The sequence below is a fragment of the Meleagris gallopavo genome, chromosome 8, assembly GCF_905368555.1.
Source record: "Meleagris gallopavo chromosome 8, MGAL_WU_HG_1.1, whole genome shotgun sequence".
Taxonomy (NCBI): domain Eukaryota; kingdom Metazoa; phylum Chordata; class Aves; order Galliformes; family Phasianidae; genus Meleagris; species Meleagris gallopavo.
In genome coordinates, this window is record NC_139411.1 from 26,771,780 (window position 1) to 26,794,698 (window position 22,919).

Consider the following 22,919-nt stretch of genomic DNA (forward strand, 5'->3'; position numbering starts at 1 on the left):
ATATTTTATAATGAGATTCCCTATTTGTTCAAGTGGGTGGGAGAAAAATCTGAGATAGAGTCATAGAATGGCCTGGGTTGAGAAGGACCACAATGATCATCTAGTTTCAACCTCCCTGCTACGTGCAGGGTCACCAACCACCAGACCAGGCTGCCCAGAGCCACATCCAGCCTGGCCTTGAACGCCTCCAGGGGTGGGACATACCTGTTTTGAATGAGAATAACAGAAAAAAAAAAAAATCTAACACAAGAAAAACAGTTAGTTTTGTCATTAGTTTATACTATTTCCAGCTTTGTTACTTACTTGTTTGGAATACTTACCAGCAGCCAATGAGGTGGTTTTCTGCGCAGGACGCACTTACTGAATCAGGGCAATCTGTTGAACATTAAACAATATTTGAAGTCAGTTATTTGCACTGAGTTAGCTCACCCTCAAATAATTGTGCCTTATCTGAAAAAATGTAGACAACAAGACAAAGCAAGTTTCAGTTCAAATAGAGCATCATGAGGATAGTTAACGGTGCTTTGTCCCTTCAGGTTCTCCCACTGATCCTTCTCCTAGGGAACACATATGTGTCCGTGAGTATGTTTCAGTATTTCTTTTCTTGCTGCATGCCAGCCCTGTCTCTTGCTGAGCTCTTCCTGGGCAGCTGGAAAGGGTGAAGAGTGGGTAGTGGGTATCTCCTGCCTACCTCGTCCGTGGAGTGGTACAGGGATGGCACTGGGCTGAACTTTGGTCTCTCCAAGAACAGCCATCAAGTGAATCTTCTTTTGAAAGAAGGTTGCTTCAAACCCCTGCTTTCTTAATGCCAATTCATATGTGCAGTGGTTTCATATTTGCTGAAATTGATTTCCAAATGTTCAGTGTTTGCATGTTTAAATTCATTCCTTTGGGAAACATGTATAGTGAGGAACTTTATGGTGGATCTTTTTGAAGAGCTGGGTGGGTTTGCAAGCAGTGATAGTCTGCACACATTGAGGCAGGTGTAGTTGCAATCTTAGACAATATGAAGTCTGGTGCATATTTTCTTAGCTGGTTCTAAGCTTTGGGTTGGTTCACTTGCTCTGACAATCCTTGTCTGACTTTGTTCTACACTGCACTGTGGAAAATGCAGTGCATGTCTCTCCCAGCCCTAAAAATTCATTAACACTGCTAACATGCAAAAGCAATTCTGCTGCCACCGAATCGCAGCACGACAGAATATTCAGCAGGCTAGTTTTTAATAAAACATTTATTTTTTTTCATAATTAATATAACAAGGTTTTCTGGCTTAGCACTTGGTGTGAATCCCAGAAAAAAAAAAAGAAAGAGGGGAGGGAGTTGCTGTGACGTGACCATTGCATGGCAAATGTTACGAGGGCACCTTTTCCCTTAATGATTTGTTTTGTAATGAAGTTATGCTGAAATAGCTCAAGCGAAAAAAAATAATAGACTTTGCAGACTGATGTAACTGTGGATTCCCCTCCCATACACAGCCAAATTCCTGTTTTCATTCGTCTTGCTTTTATTCAAGTCTAGTTTTAGGAGTTTGTGTAAGTAACATTCCTCTTTACAAATGCTATTGATGTTAGACAGCAGAAGTCAAACACAGATTTAGACAGTAGCTCATACTGAGTCACTCAAAATAGGACAGAAAAGATCTGCGACATTTATGGATCCACAGGGTTTGGAGGACTATAAAGCAACAACTTGTGTCCATTCTTTCATATCCTGAGGAAAAACTGATTTCACCTGCATGAATCCAAAGTATTCCTATACAGGGCATGAAAATGCATCATGGATGCAAGTGAGAGCAAAATTTGCTCCTGTTTTACATATGTGTGCAACTGTACAAAATACTGCTTTTGGATGTAAGTGGTCTTCCCAGTTTTCAGTTTTGTTTTGAGTTTTTTTGTTTTACTTTTAATTGCAATAGATCCTCATGGATCCACACATTGTCTCTGTATGGACAAGGACTTTTTAGAGAAATCAATACATTTCTTCTCAAGATGATGCTGTGGTAGAAATATTCCTGGCATAAAGTGCAGCATTTTCAAGTATTCCTCACTTTTTGCCAGAAAGAATTTCAGTGAGCTCCGCTGAAGCAGGTTATTACCAACACTCAGACAGAGCCATTCAACTGAGCATCCTGCCTTACCCAGGCTTGCACTGAATCTCTTCTGAAATACACGTGGATTTGAATGATACACTTAAATGCCATCTCTAAAGAAATAGGCAAAAAGATGAGACTGAGCTGGAGCCCACACATTCCAGTGCAGGAGCTGCTCATGTGCCGGGCTTCCAGTTAATGAAGCTCCAGACATAAATCAACAAATGTTCAGATCAGGCTTTTCCCTCCTATCAGTGTTCCCTCCATACTCAGCACCACAGGCAGCAGAGAGAGAAGTGCAGGAGTCGAAGCAGCAGCTGTGGTTCTTCACTGAAAATTTTGGATCTTCAAAAAATTGATGTCTGATGGAGAGGGTGATGAAGAGGATTTTGAAATTCCCACCCATGTCCAGTCCAGTAGTCAAGTGCATTTAGTATTGGATTGGAAAAGAACAAAGCATTGCATGAAGATCAAACAATTGCAAGGAAAACCTGTCAGTGCTGCCCTCAGCAGTGGGCTGGAACTGGATGATCTTTAAGGTCCGTTCCAACCTAAGACATTCTGTGATTGTATGATTCTGTGGTTCTGTGATTCTCTGAAAACTTCCCATCGATCCCTGTTTCCTCGCTGGCCCACAGCACATGTGCAGCTGCTACCAGCAGCACAGGTCTTTCTATGCCTCGAGTGTTTGGAAAACCATACTTTAGGGTGAAAAGGCCCAAAGTGTCTCTCTGACACCTTCTTATGTTAGTTTTTCTGCCCACTCGTAGATCCATTCCTGTCATAAAGTCCCATTTCTGCTCTACCCATTCTCCCAGGACTCTCAATTCTGCTGCACCACTGCAGAGCGGAACAAGGGCTGTCAAACCGCTCACCCTTTGCACCCCATGAGGCACAATGCCCCCCTGCAGCACCTCCTCACTTTGCCTGATGCAGCAGGAAGGCGAGGAAGCCCCAGGAGTGCCTCCAGCTAATTGCACTCCGAGAGGGACACGCGTCTCTTTGGCCCCCCAAGGCAATCAGCTTATGCCCTGCAGCATGCAGGTTGATATCCCCTGTAACTAAAGGAACTTAATGACTCTGCATAAGCTTTAAGTCGAGCAGCATAACCTATGAGCCCAGCACCGGCTGCCAAAGCATTCAGTGTGACAGGGTGGGTTTGCATAACCTCCTTGGAAAGGGTTTCATGCCTTTCCCTCACTCTGGCATCGGAGGCTGGCCCTGTTTTCCACCGAGGAACACACACACCTCACCCACCAGTGAGAGCAGCTTTAAAAACAGCCAGCTGCTAGCAGACCATCTCCCACAGAGTAAAGATTAACTTGGAAACTTTGATCTCTTGGAAGGCAGGAGCAGGTCATGCCTGTGCAGGGAAGCAAGCTGCCTCCTGCAGCACCTGTGAGAGCTGTGCTGTGCTTCTTTTGGATCCTTGTGCATTTTGGATCAGGTGTGACCACAGGAAGGGTCTGCAACTGAATAACCAGTAAAATCATAGAACCATTAAGGATGGAAAAGACCACTAAGACCATCTAGTCCATCCATCAACCCATCCCCACTATGCCCACTAACCGTGTCCCTAAGTGCTACATTTTCCCATTTCCTGAATGCCTCAAGGGATGGTGATGCCATCACCTCTCTGGCTAGCATGTGCCAATTCCTCACCAGGTAAATAAAAGAAAGATGTATGTAAACTTCTCTGGAAGCCCTGCCACCAGTTAATAAAGAACGTGCTCTGTACTCTGGGGCAAACATTGCAGTTCAGCACACAGGCGGGAGATGGCTTGCTAGCAGAGAGGTGAAGAAGTTGGGGGTTTTGGTGGAATCCTTTAAGGGAATGGTTTCCCAGGCTAAAAATACAACATGCATTGCATGTGTGCTCCAGATGATAATATGCCCTGCTTTCATTATACCACAGCCATCGCCTTGGCTGAGTAATGTAATGTCATTGCTGGAAAAGCCATTTTGCCTTGAAGTTCAAAGACTGTCACTATCCAAGATGGTTGCAGGCAAAAATCTGGCCGACTGTAAGAGCATCTGAACCATCAATTCCCTCCTCCTTTGGCGAGGAGCCCAGACAAAGGTTCCCACTGAGAGCTGTCAGCAGGATCAAGGGGTTCCCGAGGAAAAGCAGTAGTTGTGCCTGCCCTCGTGGCTCCTCCGTGCCGGATGTCAGCTGTGGGTGGAAGCTGATCAAATAGCCTTCCTCGCTCTCCAGCACAGCCCTGTGCCACCACCTCCCCGGCTGCAAGGCTGAGATTGTGCAGAGGAAAGAGCAGACGCTTAGTTTGCTGCCATGGAGGCCACTTTGCAGCAAGTTGCAGGAGAAATGCCTTGATTTAGTGCAATTAAGCAAGCAACTCATACGAAATGCAGCTGAATTTGTGAACTCCTGTAGGGCTTTATTGGGAATTACATATATTTGGAGGGGCAGTTTTCATCCCTTTGCCTCACCAGCTCAAATAACGACACTATTTTCTCTGGAATTACTTCTGGTTTGCACATATGTAAATTCAAAGCCTAACCCTGCCTTGTCGCCTTTGTGCTGCCTGTTCTCCACCAGCTTTTGTACTGTAATTATTCATCTTGATTGTAATAAGGGGTAGCAACACACAAGCAACAATTCAACTGCAGAATGCCCTTGGCAGCTGTAAATAAATTCCCTTGAATTTAGGGTCAAATCTTCCTGCCTTATTCTGAAAGAACTGCCAGAGATTAACTGGACATTTTTGTCTAAGAGCTGTAGGATTCTGTCCTGAGATGTAAGAAAGCTCCCGGTTCTAGCACTGCTGTTTGAAATCTATTCTATTTTATTAGCCTTTCTAAGGAGTTGCAATGGAAAAATGGAGAGCATCATATCTCCACGGTGTTTAACCTTTGTACAAAGCCTAATTAGCAAAGTTTCAGTGGCTCTTTGGAGAAATGAAGCCTTAGTGAAGTGTTAATCCCTATGATGATGATAACAACAAAGGTCAGATGAAATCAGGTATTTTGAATTTCGGCCATTAGCCCACCCTTTTTTTTAGGCGCCCTATAAATGTAATCGACTCCAAACTATGTACTGGTACCCACGTAAAATGCCTCTCCTGCTTTTTTTTTTTTTTTTTTTTTTTTTTTGCAGGGTTTCTTTTTTAAGAACCTAAAGTCATAAAATTTAAAATTGCTCTCCGCAAATTCTTCCAGCTTCATTTCCCCATCTCTGTGGACACGCTGCCGGCAGGATCCGGCGATTTTATTCCCTCTTGAGAAAACGCACAAAGTATCGGTGCCAGGCTGCAGAACAAGCCCAACAGCCTCGTTTCTTTTCTCTCCCCCCCCCGCCCCGCTTCTCCTCCTTTTGTTCGCGTCTTGCTCCCGGCTGGGCGCAGTATCGCACCTCGTTGGAAGGACAAGATCCTCCTCTGCTGGCCATGAGCAATACGGCACGGCGGCGAGGGGCCTTGCCACGCTGCTGTGCTGCCCCACTAAGCCTCCATGCTCTGTTCCCCACCTGTAGTCCCCTTCCTACATCCCCATCTGCATCCCCTTCTGCAAACCACCTCTCACATCCCACATCCCATGTCCCCTGTTGCACCACTTGCATGCTATATTCCACCCCCCTCATTCTGCATACCCCATCCCATGTCCTTCATTCCATCTCTGTCATACTGCATCCCACCTCCCACATTCCCCATCCCGCATCCTCCATCCCACCTCCCATTTTCCCATCCCATGCCCTGCAGCCCCCTGCATGGCACATAGGAAAGGGCAATTTCATGCCTGCAGGAGGGAAGGAGAGGGACTTTTTGCTGGCCTCAGCCAAGCAGCACCATTCATGTATGGGACCAAAAGATGAAATTTGGCTTTGTGTCAGCTAGCACAGGTGGAGGTTGTCTGCAGCAGTGTGATCTGGTGGATATCTTAAGGGAGGAGTAAAGGTCTACCTGGGGTTTTATCCCCAACAATTCTGCATCGCACATCTGAGGGGGAAAGAGAAACAGCACAGTGGAGCTGTGATAAAGGTTGGGTTGATCTCCTGGGAGCATTTGTTCCAAGGAACATTTGTGTTGTGTCAGCAGGTAGTGGCCTTAATCCAAAACTAAGAATGCAAATCTAGGGCCTAGCCACCCTGAAGTACAAAGGAGTAATGGATGCTGAGGGAAACCTGTATATTTTCTAGGGCAGCAGGTTATTGCAAGAAGGAAGCCAGGTCATCTTGCTGTCTTGCAAACACCTCTGTCCATGGGAGAAGGTTTGAAGGGGGACAGGTTTGAGGGAAAAGTAGTAATAATAGGAATAATAATGTGTTCTCTTCTTTACATCTGAGCAATGATGCAGTGCATACCTCATATAGCCCAGGCTGGCACTTTGCCCTTCCCATGTAGAGTAAATGGCTGCCCTGAGAGCAGGGAAGTTTAGCAGTCTCCTTGAAGTGAAAAATTCTGCCCACAAACCAACTCAGCAAATGGCACAAAGGAGAAGTATGGAAAGCTGTGGAGGAAAACAAGGTGCAGGTACACAGAGGCTGCACCGTAAAGCATGGAAGCCAAGCAGAAAAGCCCCCACTCCCTGCCTGCAGGGGGCTGTGAGCAGGCCTCAGGCAACCTCAGGTGCATGTGCTGGGGGTAGCAGCAGGTGTGAGTTGTTCTGAGTAAGTGGCAAGGTTCTTATTTGCTGCTGCTTATTCATTTGCTCTCAGTTGCAGCTAGGTTTTACCTGAGAATACTGGCATAGCAGCTCCTGTGATTTCTTATATGTCTACTACTAGTGTAGGTGCCCTCATTGCAGCTAGGTAGCCCTTTCTGCACCTGTGATTTACAGCAAAAAGGGATGCATGCTGGTACCTTTACATGGGGAATGAATCTTGATGTGGTGTTGGTTTCCTTTCTGCCTCGCTTGCTCTTCAAAGGCTGAGTGCTGTTTTCCTCCTCCTCTTGTTCCCTTTTGTCACTTAGCCTTAATCTGGAGTCAGAAAGGAAAGGCTGGAGCCCCATGTCAGAAGGTGAATGTATGGTATTTCCTCATGGGAAGGATGTGCCCTGGTAGCTGACTGCATTGCTGTTAGATAAATGCCATCGCTTAGTAAGAAAAGAAGTAATTAACTTGTCAGGGACCAGTGTTTTACAAGCATGCTGCAACTTTGGCTGGATGCTCAGGGAATCTGGAGTTCCCCTGTGGGCTGCTGGGAGCAGTGTGGTTTTATCAGAAAAACCATGTAAATTGGAAAGGACTCTTAAAAGTACTGCTTGGGCATCTCTGGAGTGGGTAATGGATTATCCAGCACCAGAGGGAAGTCGCCTAACCGCAGGTTGTACCATAAGCCAAGACCCAGCTTGGATTTGTTTCCAGAAACTGACTCTGCCCTTCTTTATCCCGTGCAGTCTTCCTGGTCCTCCCTGACCTACCTGCTGAATGGTAAGTGGCTTTGATTTCTTCCATTAAATTCTGCATGTGAGCCTGAGGTGTTGGCAGCCTGGTCCGTCGAGATCCATGGCTGATGGTCAGTGTTGAGTTTTAACTGCATGCGCAGCTTTGTAGCACTTAAAGCAACAGCTGAGATCAAATAGGAAGTTATTGTGCTTTGGACAGGCAGCATGGTCTGCACTCCCAGGCCTTCCTGCTTCTCGCATTGGTGCAGAAGGCAACTGTGTCATTTTGTTGTCATTTTGGTCCAACCTGTGAGTCCTGTGGCTCTATATCCGTACAGCTCTGTTTCTTTCCCCAGATTAATTCTGCTCTCCTTATAGAATGTTCCAGATCAGTATTTAGTTTCCACATCTTTAGCTGCAGCTAACAACAGGCTATTTCACTATAGTGAAACAGCCCCAAAACTGTTTGAAAGGAGTGAGGGTTTGGCTGTTCGCTGCTCTTATTCCTTTTGCAATTTCTTTCTGAAGTCACAAATGCTCACAGCCAAAGCTTTTGTGGAAGGGAGGAAATACCAAGAGGTCTGTGCAGAAGCAAGTGGGAGACCTACTGGTATTTGAAGTCTCATCGCAATTTCAGCTTCATAAAAATAACTTTGTATTATTCACAGACCCTCAGACAGAAAGTATTTAGAGAGGTGGCAGGAAAACTCATCCTGCTTAAATTAGGCCAGAATTCAGTTCGTCCCCAGAGGTTCAGAGAGCTTGAATAAATGCTGGGTGCCTTCAGTGTTGGCAATAAGCTTTAAATTTGCACATCACTCATCTCGACAACTGCAGTCCAACAAAGTTACCTTGCCATTCGGGTCACTCAATGGCATCCTAATGCATCACTTTCCCACTTGGAACATTAGTCATGACTTGATCCAGGCAAGGTTTTGAAAACAGTGTGACTGCCAGCATTGAGATATCTGTTCTCCCTATAAGAGACAGTCCGTGTAAGCTAACGAACAAGAGGATATTGATCAGAAATCCATTACGTGATTGACGGCTCTTGGCAATGTGAAAAAGTGTGGATGAAAGCTTGAGCAGTTTAAAAGATCACCCAGACCTCAAAGCTGATTTGAAGCTTTAAAAGTCAATCTCTTGCCTATCAATTATGGGGGGATTTTTTTTTTTGTACTACACAGAAGAAAGTTATTCTTTGAAAATTTGCATGCAGGATGTCTAATTTAATTTCATGTAATAGTCACATTTTGGTGACAAATGTCAGATCACTGCTTTTTAAAGCATGTCAAGGTTTTCCAGCACTTACAGAGAATGAGCACTCTGATTTAGTAATGTGTTTAAATCAACCAGTGTATCAGATTTGGTGTGTTAATTATGCGCTCAGATTAAAAAAAATGTTGCTTTTGCTTTACTAAATCCATGGCTTGTTATGAATAATTAAAAAAAAAAAAATGGAATGGGAACACTTCTTAAGTAAGAGATGTGGAAACCAAATAGTTATTTAGTGATATAGCAGTGATAAACAGGAAGACATCTTTGTTTGATGTACCCAAGTCAGGGAAGTCTGTTCTTCTTTATTCTTATGGTGCTTAATAAATGATTGATTCATTGCTAAGAGATGTACCAAGGCAGCAAAACGAAGTGACAGTATCATCATTTCTGAGCACTGTCCTTACAGTTGGTAGATGTTTCTACAATGGCTTTGCTGTCTGTGCTTGTTTGGAGCACTTGTTTTTCCTCTATCAATTCAGCAAAGCCCTTGCGCTCCCTGTAGCGCATGCTGGGCATGTCTGCTGGGTGCTCTCAGCAGCCTCAACTCCTCTGCTCATCCTTCACAACTTTTACCAGCTATGTCTTTTAGAGAAAAAAGATAGAAAAAAGGCTACCCTGTCTCTCCGAATAGCTCCTTAAAGTACCCGTGGAACAAAAGCTGACGTTCCCTGCTAAGATTTTGCAAATAAACAGGGGAAACAAAACCAGGCTCCTGCACAATATTCCCTCAAACTCGAGTCCGCCTGCAGAATCTCCCCTCAGACGAAGTGAGCTTGCAGGTTGCATTTCAGGCAAAACCTTCTTTTTGTTTTCCTTTCTTAACTACATCGCATTAAATTTAATTTTGTTCACGGTAGACAATGTCCTTATCTTCCAACGAGATCCTTCTGTTCCTCAGCACAGCGCATACTTCTGCAACACTTGCACACTGTCGAGACTCGGCTCCTGTGGAAATAATGAGCTGAGTAAAAGGAGTCTTGACTTGACATAGCAATAAATGAGGTGAAACTTTTTTTTTGTGAGAAACGAGAGTTGGCATGTAGGAAGGGGGGGAAAAAAAAAAGAAGGAAAAAAAGATGATTCTATTTTAATATGAAATATAAAACACCCATTGTACAAAAGTGGATTTTTTTTTTTTTCAGAAGCAAAGAAAGAATAAAGATAAAGGCTGCGAGGGAATGAATGAGGAGAGAAAACTAAGATAATGTAGTCGATAATCAGTTCAAGGCAGAGCATTATCCATGGGGCCATCGGTCCAGCCCTAGGGGAGAGCTTTTTAAAATCTCTGCACGCAGTTTAGCCGTGCTCATTATCATTGCTTGTCTTTGACGTGTCAGCGGGGCTTCCATGGGTAGCAATGTGCCCATCCAAATCAGCTGCCCCAGACATGGGCTGGTGGAGCTCCAGGCTCTCCGTCAAGCGAGCATGTGCTTTGTGGCACATGTCCCCCAGGATAGTGGGGATGTTACTCCCTCAAAGAGGCTCTGAGCGAGACAAAGGAGGCCTCTTCTTCTAGAGTTGCTTCTTCCCAGGACACTTAGAATTATGAAATCATTAAGATTGGAAAGGACACCTAAGATCCTCGTATCCAGCGTCCACCTACCATCAATATTGCCCACAAAACCATATCCCCAAGTTCCACACCTCCATGTTTCTTGAGCACCCCCAGGGATGGTGGCTTTGCCACCTCTTTGAGCAGCCTGTGTCAGTGTCTCACCACTCTTTCAGAGATGTTTTTCCTAATATCTAGCCTGAATCTCCTCGGTGCAACTTGAGACATTCCCTCTCAGCAAATTGGACTCGTCCATCTCCGCATGGACCTTACCACCAACTGAACAAAGAACATCCATGTCCCCTCCAAGCACCGCAGTAGATGCCCCCCAGCTGGGGACAGTCATGCACAGAGGTGGCTTTGTAGCAATTATAACGCTTCTGCATTTCCTTCCCCTACAGATGAGGCTGATGAGTATTATGAGTACTATGATGAATACGCGCAGGAGGAGGAGGAACCCTCTGACACGATTATGCTCTTGGGGGAACCCGACTGGGTAGACCTATCCCCTCGCTACAGAAGAATCCAGCAAGGTGCTCCTGGGGGCGGGCAGGGGGTGAGGAAGGGGTGAAATCCCAGCCCCAGTATGCAGTGCGTGGCAGGACTCGGCTGCCAGCCTGCCTGCAGAATGCCTGCTTCAAAGGGATGAGTGGGGAGGGTTGTTTGCTGTGTTCTCTTTTGTGTTTCTCTTGTAAGGAGCCTGTGTTTTATCTCTAGGTTTCACAGGATGGATTCTGATCATGCAGAACATTTCTGATTGCTACTACAAAAAAACACAGGCTTATTTGTCTATAGACACTGCAAGATGTAATTGCTGTTTTCATGGGATGTACGTTCTGTATTTGTGCTGGGAACCAAATGTAGAGCAGGTTTCCTTTTTTTTTTTTTTTTTTTTTTTTTTTCTTTTTCCTAGTTTACTGAACTTTAGGAGAGCAAGAAAGGATGCCCTGGGCTGCTGTGGGATCACAGGAGAGGTGGGACTGCAATAACCCTTCTCCTTTGGATGGCTTTTCCAAGGGAGTTTTAGTGCTAGGTTGCAACCAGGGCAATACCAAATCCAGGCAACTCCACACCAATGGCATGGAGGCACGTGCCCAGGGCAAGCTCTGGTTCTTAATGGATCTGCTTCTAGTACAAAGTCAAATGTGCTCCGTCACAGGCTTGTAAAGGGAGATGGGAATCCTTGGGCTCTAAGCCTTACAGCGTACAGGAGGCTCCACAGCAATCCATAGCAGCTCCTGCCACTGCTGGGCCAGCCATCAGCAGCAAGCGTGTTATGGTGGATGCTTGCCCAACCTTCTGCACAGCCCTATGGTGGCACTTGTCACACAAAAGGCGCACACAAGAAAAAATGCTGGCGAGAAGCTGAAAGCAAAACTAAAAGCTCTCTGTCCCTACCCTAGAAGATCTGTGCTCCCCCAACCCCTGCAAGAACAACGGCCTATGTGAGATGAGAGGAAGCAATTTCACCTGCCTCTGCTCCATGCCCTATACCGGGGATACCTGTGAGAAAGGTAATCACTTCTTTGCTGACTGATATTCTTGTTCTTGCAGCTGAGGCAACAGAAGCAAGTACAGGGTTCTATAAACCCACTCTTTGCTGGACGGTGAGTTTTAGCAACCCTCTCCACCCATGTCAATAGATCCAGGCCAGAGTCTGTCTAAAGCAGCATCAGCATCGCACATTTCAGGTGTGCAGAAAGCACACTTCTGTCTTCTGCCACCCCAAGGCAGCCTCCAGAGGAGGGCTACAAGAATGGTGAAGGGTCTGTGGGACAAGGTGTGTAAGGTTTGCTCAGCCCAGAGCAGAGGAGGCTGACGGGAGTGCTCATGGTGGTCCGCGGTTCTTCAAGGGGAGTGGATCAGCAGCATGGAGCTCTGCTCTCTGGTAGCAGTGACAGGGCCCGAGAGAATGGCATGGAGCCGTGTCTGGGGAGGGGTAGGTGCAGAGTAAGTAAAGGCCCTGCACCAGATGGTAATGAACATGGAACAGGCTGACCAGGGCAGCGGGCATGGCACCTAGCTGCTGGAGTTCAAGGAGCATTTATTTGGACAACACTCTCAGACATAGAATCTGATTTTTGGGTGGACTCAGTGCTTGGTTTCTTCCAACTCGGGATTTTCTATGATTCTCTGGATCAGGAGAAACATGCCTTCCCATCAGCCTGTGAGGGCACAGCACTTCTGCGTGTGGATGAAGTTGGGTTTTTTTTTGTTTTCCTGCAGTGGTGGACACGTGTGTGGACAACAACTGTGTCAGAGGAGACTGCCTTGTTACATTAACCAAACCTTACTATCAGTGCAGCTGTAGCCATCCTTACAAGTTACCAGACTGCCAGCAAGGTGAGTGCAGCTCAACAGGCACAGATCCCACATTGCAGGGTGCAGTGGTTCTGGGCCTGTGTTGGCTGTAGGTCCCATTTGCAGGGATGATGCTGGGTGACCATGCTCTGTGTGGTGGGTGGGTCACTAAGGTCACTAATGAACCCCACACTGGCAAGAATTTTGAAGTTCTTACAAGGCTAAATGAGGGCTTTCCCTGATTTCCAGTGGGGATATGAATGGGGCTATAGTGTGTCCAGCAGAGTTACAGTGCCGTTCTCTGATTTTTATCTTGACAGCTTCTAAACAATGCAGGCCAAACCCTTGCAAAAATGGAGGAATCTGTATACGGCACAGAATCAGATCAAAATTCACCTGCAAGTGCCCTGAACCTTACCGAGGGAGGTTTTGTGATATCGGTAAGTCTTGTGGCTCAAGGAGAGAGGCTAAGGGTTGAACCTCCGTAGATCACCTTCACCTCAGCCTGACTGATGACTGGCTGATGTTCATAACATAACAATGACTGCTCTATGTTGCAGGTGACCTTTGCACCATCCTCCATACAGTTTAGGGTTATAACCCTGCAACCTTACTTTTGGCTCACCTCTTGCCCTCTTGTGATAGTAGCTCTGCACCCAGCTCTGCCTCATCCCTCCAGTACCATTTCTTGCGTAAGCCACTAGAGGAGAGAATCTGCTTTGTCACTGAGAAACATCTTAGCTGCTAGGTCTTACCCAGTAAAAGGGCTTTGGGTACTGAAGTCAGTGGAACTTATGCTGGAGTGATATCGGGACATAACTTATTTCTGGTCTATCCAGGATAAGGACTGTCTTCGTGTAACCCTGTCGGTCCTTCTGATCCTTTGTGAAATTAATGTTAGGGAAGGAAGAGAGGGGAAAAAGAACCACTTTAGGAAAGGAATGACAGAGGAGGCTCTTTCATATCAACATGGCCTTGCAGGACCGGATGATTGTTATGAAGAGGACTCCTTTTATTACAGAGGAAGAGTGAACCAAGCAGAGAATGGCAGGACTTGCCTGCACTGGAATTCCCATTTGCTCTTGGACTTCTCTATAAATGCGTTTATGGAGGATGCTGAGTCTTATGGCATTGGGGAACATAACTTCTGCAGGTAACATTTTGAAGAGCCAGTTGTGTCAAATAAATCCTTGATTACAAATTGCTCCCATGAATTTGTTAAAATCATGGTATTAAAATCTGGTTTTGTTTGTTTGTTTTTTGTTTTTGTTTTTTTGACAATGCCTCTCTCTAAGATATGGAGATGTTGGAGATGCCATTGTTACTGAAGTGAAGATTCCAGAAATGGGCCTAATTTCCTTTGTTTTTCTTAGGGTAAAATAGTTGTGAGGACAGTAAAATGGCAGCAGTTACAACTACATTATTTTAGGTATTTTCTTTATCAAATCTTATGAAGAGTATCTCTTGAAGCTTGGCTGTCCTGTAGAAGCACAAGTGTGCTCTCATAAGCATTCTCAGCTCCTTTGTGCAGCTTCAAGGAGATTTCTGCACTTCGATTGACTGATGTTTTCAACCATTCCTTTCAGAAATCCTGATGAGGATCAAAAGCCCTGGTGCTTCATCAGAAAAAATGGCAAAGTGGACTGGGACTTCTGTGATGTTTCACTGTGCCCTGAAACAGGTAGAGTAAAGCTTTAGGAGAGAGCTGGTTGGCCATGCATAGGTGGTTATGATGAACAGGTCACTGCCTGTTACTTAACTCCTGTCTGATATTATTTATGCTGTACATGTTGCTGTTTCTTCCAACAAAGATGAGGAGACCGAAGAGCAAGAAAATGAAATGTTCGAAACCTGTGGGCAACCAGAAAGTCGAAGGGGACTCAAGAGAATCTATGGTGGAACTAAAACTACAGCTGGCAAGCACCCCTGGATGGTATCTCTGCAGAGAAAGTCTTCTAGCAGTGCAGCACACTTCTGTGGTGGAGTGCTAATTAAATCATGCTGGGTTCTTACTGCTGCACACTGCGTTAAGTATGTGCATGTCCTTTGCCTAGGGCAGATAAAATATGAAAAACAAGGTGGCCATTAAAAACAACTTGGAATTGAACCGATTCACAATCCAAATTATTTCTGAGTATCAAATTGAAAGAAAAACATACATGAAAATATGCACATAATGGTGCTTGTTGGAATTACAAATTAAACTTAGACCCCAGTCACCTAAAATGATCTAAAACATGATTTAGTGGAGAGATATTGGTGGTGGGTGGGCTGTTGCACTAGATCATCTTGGAAGTCTTTTCCAAACTCGGTTATTCTATGATTCACTCATCATCACAGCTGCAATAATAGACTGTTTGCATACTGTTGTTCTCCCTCAAAATAAATTTAAAAATTAAATGTTAAAAAACTAGGTTAAAAAAAAAAAAAGCAACAAAAATGTTCATGCAGCATTAATAATGTTTTATTTCATGATTACAACTATTTAAGAGTGCACGTACTGTCCAGCACTGCAGCTTTCTCTTCTAAGTTCTCATATTACTATCTTTGGAAATCTTTCCATCGTGCCCTACGTCAGGCGACAGTATCATGACTTCCAGATAGTTAAGCTGCAGGTTTTCACCACTGTTGCACAACATCTGTAACTTCTGCACCACCACTATGGATAATGTAGTTTACTTTACTCTTCTTGCAGACACCGAGCAGAAAATCTCCAAGTGGTCCTGGGAAAGCAAAACCTCGGAAAAAAAGAACATCAGGAGCAAATACTTGATGTGGAGAAGGTCATCGTGCATCACAGATACAGAATGAAAGACGATGTCCCATACAATGATATTGGTAAAGCCTTTTTATTTAATTAGTTGTCTGAAAGTACCTCCCTGGAACTGAGATCAGTATAAAATAGCCCTCTGAGAATGTGTACTGAAAATAATTAGGCCACATTGTGGCTTACACCCCTGTGAATCATTGGAAGACAAATCATGATGGGCAGAGAAAAATCGTGTGTGGGGGGAGTAAAAAAAAAAAATAAAGGGACAAGTTTGGCATGTAGTGCAAGCTGTATGTCAGTTGCTTGGAGCCTTGCACAGAGTTGTGGTACAGACTGACAGTGATGCTAGGGATTAAAACCAGTTTCAAATATTCTTTGTGGTTGTTTTTCTTGTCTCCAGCATTACTTAAGTTGAAGCCGGTTGGTGGTCAATGCGCCATCGAAACGAAGTATGTGAAAACAGCATGTCTGCCAGATTTTGAATTTCCTGTTGGGACTGACTGCTTCATTTCAGGATGGGGCGAGACAGAGACAGGTATGTGAGGTAGTTTGGTTGGTAGCTCGATGGCAAGGTGAGCTGGTTGCTTTTAGTGGCAATTGCTAGACACAAATGCAGGGCTAGGCACAGAGCGAAACCAAGGCACAGAGTTAAAAATTAAGGACAGCAAACCCCTCTTTGGGAATGATTCATTGGCAGAAATCTCCAACTGCTAGACACACAAAACTTTTCAGAGTTCAGAAAAAATCCCCAACGTGCATTTTTGTTGTCGTTTGTCATTTGACACACCATGTCACGGTTTCATCTAGAGCCAGCCATTGAAGCAAGATGTATAAAGAAAGAAGCTCTAGTACTGCTTATGTGTTTCAACAGAGGACCAAGGCATTTCCGCATGCTTTTCTACCCCATTGGGTCAGATAAAGTTTTTCAGAAGCAGCATCTGGATCTTCAGATGCACTGGAAAATAAAAAAAAAAAAAATCCAAAGCTTTTCAAGTTCAACTAGCTCTGTTCAAAACCTTTCTTGCCCACGGTAAATCCTGAGGGGAGAAATTACTATGCTTTAGAAAAAATAATGGCAATTTTCTGAAAAATGCATTTTCTCATGTCCTGATTGATGTGTTGCTGTAAAGCAGCAGAAGGAAAATGTGTCACTGAGGCTGCAGTAGGTGTCCTAGTGCTTTGTGACTGATACAGCCTAATACAGTACGTAGGGCCAAATTCTACCTTCTGATGTAAGTCGCATTGAAGTCCACAAGAGACAAGCACGTATATTTGATCAGAAAGCACCAACAGAAATTAATAGACATTTTTTAAAAGATCCAAATAAAAAGTATCTTAAAAAGGATACAGGGAATTTTTGTATTTTTTTTTTTTTTCCTGCAAAGAATATCAAGTACCCTGTACGTGTTCAAACTAGATGGCTCCTTCTTTGCACAGAGCTATTATTAGCATTTCAGGAAATCACTGCAGAAATGGAAAATTTCCTGAAACTCAAGCAGAACCAAACTTATAAACCATCTTTAGTTATCTACAGATGGTAGTGCTTTGATACTCTGGCTATTGCCTTTCGATGTCAAGTTATGTCTTTAGATTCAGTGTAATTAATCGTTGCCTTTAAATATTGCATGATTTTCAGTTTTCATCTGTTTCATTAGCCCACATATTAAAACATCTAATGGCACCAGCCTGAGAAGTGCTGAGCAGCTCTAAGTACCCTTGTACTTAGTAGTGGGAGCTGCAAATGACCAGCACCTTTGAAAAGCATTGCTACATGCAGAGGTGATCTGATCCAGATTCTCTGTGTGTGTGTGACTTTGGTTTTGTTCAGGCAACAGCTCAGTGTCCTGAATGAAGCTTTCAGGCTCAGACTTAATGCAGACGGATACTTCTTTTCTTTCCAGGCTAGACCATGAGCCTCTTCCTGCTCTTTACCCCTTCCATCCATAAGGCGAGCAAATTTGTATTTTGAAAAAAGACAACATGTAACAGGGATGTGAGGGAGGTGACTCAGTTTTTTGGTGTACTTCCTGCAGATGACTTATCCCTTCAGCTGTTAGATGCCAGAGTCAAGCTGATTTCGCAGAAGCAATGCAATGCACCCAGAGCATATGATCAGAGGCTGGATGAAAACATGTTTTGTGCAGGAAATCTTCGGAGAGGTAGAACTGATTCTTGTCAGGTCTGTTGCTTTTTCGGTATTTGAACACTAATTTTTTGTGTAAATAGGCTGTGCAGAGCAAAAGCTTTGCTGGGGTACTGCATGTGTATCCATTTCTTCCGTCAGTGTATTATTTCAACACCCATTGTCTTTCTTCCATACAGTTTGAGATGTATATCCCTGGAGCTAATGTCATCACTGTCAGCCACAGGCAGATCTATGGGAGCTCAAGAATAGCCTGGGAAAGGTGGCTTCTGAGGCAGATTGTCATAATAATTTGAAAACTTGCCTTTTTCCTTTCAATTCTATTACAGCCTCTACCACGAGAAACAATTCTAATCTGATTTTCGCTATCAGAGCTTATACTTACTAGGGAAGGCAGGACTGATATTTCCTTATAGCCAGTGAAAATGTGATGCTGGTTCATATAAGCCTGGTGAGGAGTTTGAACAGTGCTTCCTGTGGTGAAAACTGCAAGCATACTTACAATAGAAATCACCAATAAAACTGAAAATGAGATCAGCCAACTTAGAGTGATAATTGTCATTATTTGAGGGGACCAATGTGAGGAAGGTCAGGTGTTTTCTTTTATGCTAAGGATCATATTTTTATCTTTCTCAGCTCAGGCTCTGAACGCCTGGTACTTTTATGCTGGGAAATTTCATTTGAGAATTTCATTTGAGTTTTTCAGATACATGTCGCAGACTTAAACAGAAACTTATGTCCAAAGAAGTCTAGTATTAGTTTGTTTGACCTGGTTCCAGAACTGCAAGCCTACTTGGGAATTGATCAGCACCTTTTGGTACACCTGCTAGGAGAAAAACAAACACCACTCCAGCTTCTAAGTCTTTTGATAAGAGAAGGGAAATCTTATATTGGTAAATGATTTACTACTTATTTTAAACTAATCTTGTGTTTTTTCTCATCAGGGAGACTCTGGAGGTCCTCTAACTTGCGTAGAAAATGGTTTCTATTATGTATATGGCATTGTGAGCTGGGGTGATCAGTGTGGTTTAAAAAACAAGCCAGGAGTTTATACCCAGGTGACATCATTTCTCCGTTGGATTGAATACAAAATTCAAATCGAGTCATTATCGGATCAATAGCTGACAGCTTTTGTATGGTGAAAGGCAAGTTTGAGATATTTATCTGTTCTTAAGCTTACACCAAACTCTTCTTTGGCCAAAATTGTTATTGAAGGCTTCTCATGGTCCTAGCTGGGCATTCTGGATCGGCATCTTAAAAATAACCTTTTAGTGTTTTCTAGAAACCTCAATGACAGTTTTTCTACTGGGGGCCTTGAAATAAACCCTCCTTTTGTAGGCAAAACAGCTTGGAAACTAAAGTAATACCAATTCTTATCCACCTCAAAGCCATTGGTTTGTGCTCCTAAGGCCAATGCCATTTTTTCACATAAAATTAATAATTTGCCCGTGTTTGGAAGACTGGAGCCATTAGAATCATGTGAGGAGGGAAGATCAGGCAGGAAAATTATTTTTAAAAGCACATTTGTAGGGCAAGTGACCCTAAATTCCATCAGATTGAAAAGTAAAAAATAAAGTAAATCACTAGTAGGAATATCTTATTTACTCCTGATGAGAGGAGGATTACATATTATTCTCCAGCTCTACCATGGCATATATGTGCTTAACTTCAATTCATATGTAGAGGATATTAAATTCTTTTGGAAAAAAAAAATCTAAATCTATTGGCTAATTTTTGGTTTTGCAAGTAGAATTATATATTTTTCTGTCCGATGATTCTGTAAACCTGTATAGAAAACTGGAGAACAAGGGATTGACAGTAAATCAGAATACATAAAATAGATATGTTTGCCAGCAGAGTCAATTATTTAAAATATCTCCTTCATCTGAATACCAGGGTTTATAACCTTCTCTAAGAAGCTTCCTAATCTGTCAATAAGCTGGCAGTAGTAGTTTCTAAGGAACTAATTTTGATTATTTTTTTTTTCTTTTGGAAGATTTGAGAAAAGAAAACAAACAAACAAAAAAAAAAAACAAAAAAACACAATCTAAATGGGATCTGAATATGTCCTGTTAATCAAGAATAAATTCTGTTCTGTTGTCCACTAAAAGACGTGTCTTGGTTAGTCAGTAATTTGGCATCCACTGGCTGTTGTCTTGTTCATCTGTTAGGCCACCCAAATCATGTTTTTGTATTCTCTTAAATCAGTGGTGCCAATGATATAGGAACATATAAATCTCTAACGACTAGAAGTCTGGAACCAGATACATCAAATTTATTCAATACAAATGATTTTATATTCTACTAATCAGGTTCAATCACCTGTAGTACAAAGCTGAGCCTGCCAGTCATCTAGTATTAATTTCATTTACAGCTTTAAATAAATATCAACCTCTGTAATGCATAAAACACAAAATATCCACACAAGTTAGAAACATCAGTTATAAGTTGCAACGTCTAGTTTGTTTTTTAAAACAAAAAATTCTTAGATTGTGCTTTCCAGAAAAATGGAAAAGCTAAAGGTTTTGTAGGATAAGATGAAAATCTATTTGTGTTTTGTCATGTTCATGTTTACTACTTGTACAGCTGCATTTTCCTTCTCTTGACTTGCAGAATTTCCGAAGCATCAGGATTAACTGTGACCTGCTGAGATCCTTCTGGTCCCACTTGGTCCTGTAAGATCAAACACAGCTACATCATGAAGATAGCTGAAAGCAGAAAGCTAAGCTCTTATTCTATAATTATATTTACTCATTAAAAATTACCTCAACTGGGAACAACTAGACAAAGTCTGAGTTACTGCTCTGTACTGAGACAATCTCTGCCATGGAAAAGTGTGGGTAGGTGACCCATTTGTGTCTAATTCCTAATTTGAACATTAAATAATGAACACATTAGCAAACACCTGAGTTGCAGATGTATTGCACACCTGTAGCTTTCTCTGGTACCATCAGATCATCATCACATGTAAGACTTAAGAGTATACTGCCTCCACTCCCCACAGACTGCATTGCTCATCCATAGTTAAAATTTATTTCCTCAGTAGCTTTATAGATGGGAATGTAAATCATGGATACGTCCTGTTTCTCTTACAGGGGTTTATTGTCTGACTTTTTGCCGAAGTTAACACTTTAATACTTGTTTTGTTTAAAGCACACACCTCTTCTACTGTAATTTAACATTCCTTAACTGTAGGAGCTACAGTACAAGAGCCCTGTATGGACTTTTGCTCTCTTACACAGGGACATAGCAGACTTGAAGCCACCTTGTGGAGCTAAACAAGGAAAACCTGGAAAAAAACAGCTTGTAATTTCTTGTGTTTTGAGATGAGTGGAGGAGGCCACAGTACACATTATGGTGTCAAGAGTCTACAGTGAGACTGTCAATACAGCTGTCAAGGGAGAGTACAGGGTAACAAAATGTGTCTTGCTGAAATTAGGAAAAGAAAAAGGGAGTTGTGCCAGGTGGCTCTTCCACCTGCACTTTTGCTCTCTGTGGGTATGCCACTTAGAGATCTGACAATATCCAAAGTCAAGGGAAACACACCCTGTAGTTTAAAAAAAATCCTATCCTGTGGCATTTCTAGTCCCTACAGGAATTCCTCAGCCATGACAGATCTGAATTCCCTTGTGAGGTTCCTTCAAATTGAAGCCTACAGAAAGCCACAAAGCTTGGGGAGAGAATCATATATATTCTGTTTAAAGTAAGGAGGAGAACTATAATCTCCAGGGAGCATTAAACAGGCTGCCTACCTGCCTTCTCAAGAGCACAGCTGTAGCTATTTGTGAGAAGAATGGTTACTTACAACTTCAGGTCCATACTGAGCAGAAGCAGCCTGCAGCCCCATTTCCCGAAGGTATGCCAGCTCAGCAGCTCTTCTTGCCCTTTCCACTTTATAAGAACCGGGGGGAGTCCAGCCGATGCCTCTGAGCCAGTTCAAGTCAGACTTGTATTTTACCTTAGAGAATGAAACATACAATAGTGTGTATTACTATTAACCACATGCTCTATGTTTTCGAGAGAGAGTATACAAAGAGGAACAGGGTTAATAGTAAACAAATTGGATTGGGGTTTTTTTGTTTACTTTTGTTTTTTTGCAGACGGTCTGCAGTTCTTTTAAGAATGATTTTGTTGATAAATAAGGTCTGCGATGACACTGCCACGCAGATAGCTCTTAGCACCAGGAAGGGCAGTGCCTCTCAGTTGTACTTACATCACTCTGCAGCTTATAGGCCTGCTTTGCATGTTTCACATTTAGCTGCTCGGGATCACAAGTGTATTGGTGCAAGGGCTGCTTGTAGTTAACATTGCTGGCAAGCTGCTGGCTTCTCTTAGCATGGAGGAACCCCGGCTGGTTAAGGTGACTCCGAAAACGTGCTCTGTTTTGGGCATATCCACTCCTGTACAGGTTGTCACTCTGGAGTTTCCCCACTCTGAGGACATGTCCAATGTGGGCATCATCATTTGCATTGAAGAATCCAATCATCTGGCCTCTGTCTCGCAGGAAGGCTTCTCTGTATTTGTACTGAGGAAGATGCAGAGAAAAGTGTAATTTTCACATTCAGATTATCTTCAAATTCCATTATGAAACAACCCTAGTTTTTATTATCTTTTTTTGTGTTGCAGAGAGACCACACGTTTGTTTGATATCAAAATACATCTCCTACTCTAATCTGACACTACAGGAGAATGACCTTGATGTTAATTTTTAAGGGACTGGAACAAATAGGGCCCAAAGTAATCCTCTCTCAAAAGTAACCAGAAGTCTTATTCTTTACTAAGTAAACATCTCAAGCATGCAGCTCTTCCAAATTCAGCTTTCTTGCTGACTGAGGTCTTCTGTGTTCAAAGGCGACCCACTTTATTCTAGCCCACGCCTGACTATTCATAGCCTGGTACCTAGTTTATATAACTACAATACAATATCCCTCCTTCCCAAGAACAGCTCCCTAAAATGAAACAGAGCAGCTTGGTATTGGACATTATTAATGAGAGCCTACGGTTGGAAATCTTCGTATTTAAATGGCATTTACTTCATTGATTACCAATTTTCTCACACACACACACACTCACACACAAAAAAAAAAGGTTTCCTAATGTTTTATTCACCCATTTTTGCAGAGTGGGGGTGGCATGGGAATAAGAGTGGGAAGTGTTTGAAGAAGGGCAATTCTTACATCACTAGCAATCTCTCTTGAAGCCTTTGCTGTCTGGAATGGAATGGCGTCAATCCTAAAATCATAGCCAGATGCTCTTGTCTGTTCCCAAGATGTTTTATACGCTTTCTGTGTTGAAAAGAAAAGAACAAAACAGTCATTTCCCTCTTGTAGTTTCTTAAGTGTAGTCCCATGACTCTAATAATAAATGTTTTATCCTACTGGGCTTGTTTGTTTCAAGAGTCATCAGTACCATCTCCAAGGTTTTGATCCAGTTCTACAGCC

The 22,919-nt window shown here is 43.1% G+C and overlaps 2 protein-coding genes across 13 annotated transcripts in view; one reads left to right on the top strand and one right to left on the bottom strand.

Annotated features, from left to right (window-relative positions):
- The first annotated feature begins 434 nt into the window (after window positions 1–434).
- Window positions 435–20,380, top strand: HABP2 (hyaluronan binding protein 2). Of its 2 annotated transcripts, none has more exons than XM_085230017.1 (14): window positions 435–578; window positions 7,447–7,480; window positions 10,666–10,797; window positions 11,671–11,778; window positions 12,491–12,607; window positions 12,886–13,005; window positions 13,547–13,718; window positions 14,152–14,246; window positions 14,377–14,596; window positions 15,261–15,403; window positions 15,736–15,870; window positions 17,369–17,514; window positions 18,423–18,623; window positions 20,092–20,380. In XM_085230017.1, exons 1-13 carry the CDS (start codon window positions 504–506, stop codon window positions 18,597–18,599), a joined length of 1,674 nt encoding a protein of 557 aa, XP_085086143.1. In that variant the 5' UTR covers window positions 435–503; the 3' UTR covers window positions 18,600–18,623; window positions 20,092–20,380. The 2 variants fall into 2 exon arrangements, with proteins under 2 accessions (XP_085086143.1, XP_085086142.1); XM_085230016.1 differs by having other exon boundaries at window positions 436–578; window positions 11,668–11,778.
- NRAP (nebulin related anchoring protein) overlaps window positions 19,734–22,919 on the bottom strand; it is a 56,963-nt gene continuing 53,777 nt past the window's right edge. For 9 of the 11 annotated variants that reach the window (XM_085230014.1, XM_085230013.1, XM_085230011.1 and 6 more), the window contains 4 exons: window positions 22,656–22,763; window positions 21,692–22,003; window positions 21,284–21,436; window positions 19,734–20,151 (listed from right to left, as the gene is read on the bottom strand). In XM_085230014.1, coding sequence (XP_085086140.1) covers window positions 20,053–20,151; window positions 21,284–21,436; window positions 21,692–22,003; window positions 22,656–22,763 — 672 coding nt within the window. In that variant the 3' untranslated portion in view covers window positions 19,734–20,052. Of the gene's footprint in view, window positions 20,152–21,283; window positions 21,437–21,691; window positions 22,004–22,587; window positions 22,764–22,919 lie in introns of those variants that run through there. The other 2 variants (XM_085230015.1, XR_014884889.1) reach the window with 2 other exon arrangements.

Bases quoted from the DNA above. Each gene is read 5' to 3' on its own strand.
- HABP2 (XM_085230016.1), top strand. From the start codon at position 504: ATGAGGATAGTTAACGGTGCTTTGTCCCTTCAGGTTCTCCCACTGATC. The intron at 13,006-13,546 runs GTAAGTCTTGTG...ATGGCCTTGCAG, and splicing joins AGGGAGGTTTTGTGATATCG to GACCGGATGATTGTTATGAA. The intron at 14,247-14,376 runs GTAGAGTAAAGC...CTTCCAACAAAG, and splicing joins TTCACTGTGCCCTGAAACAG to ATGAGGAGACCGAAGAGCAA.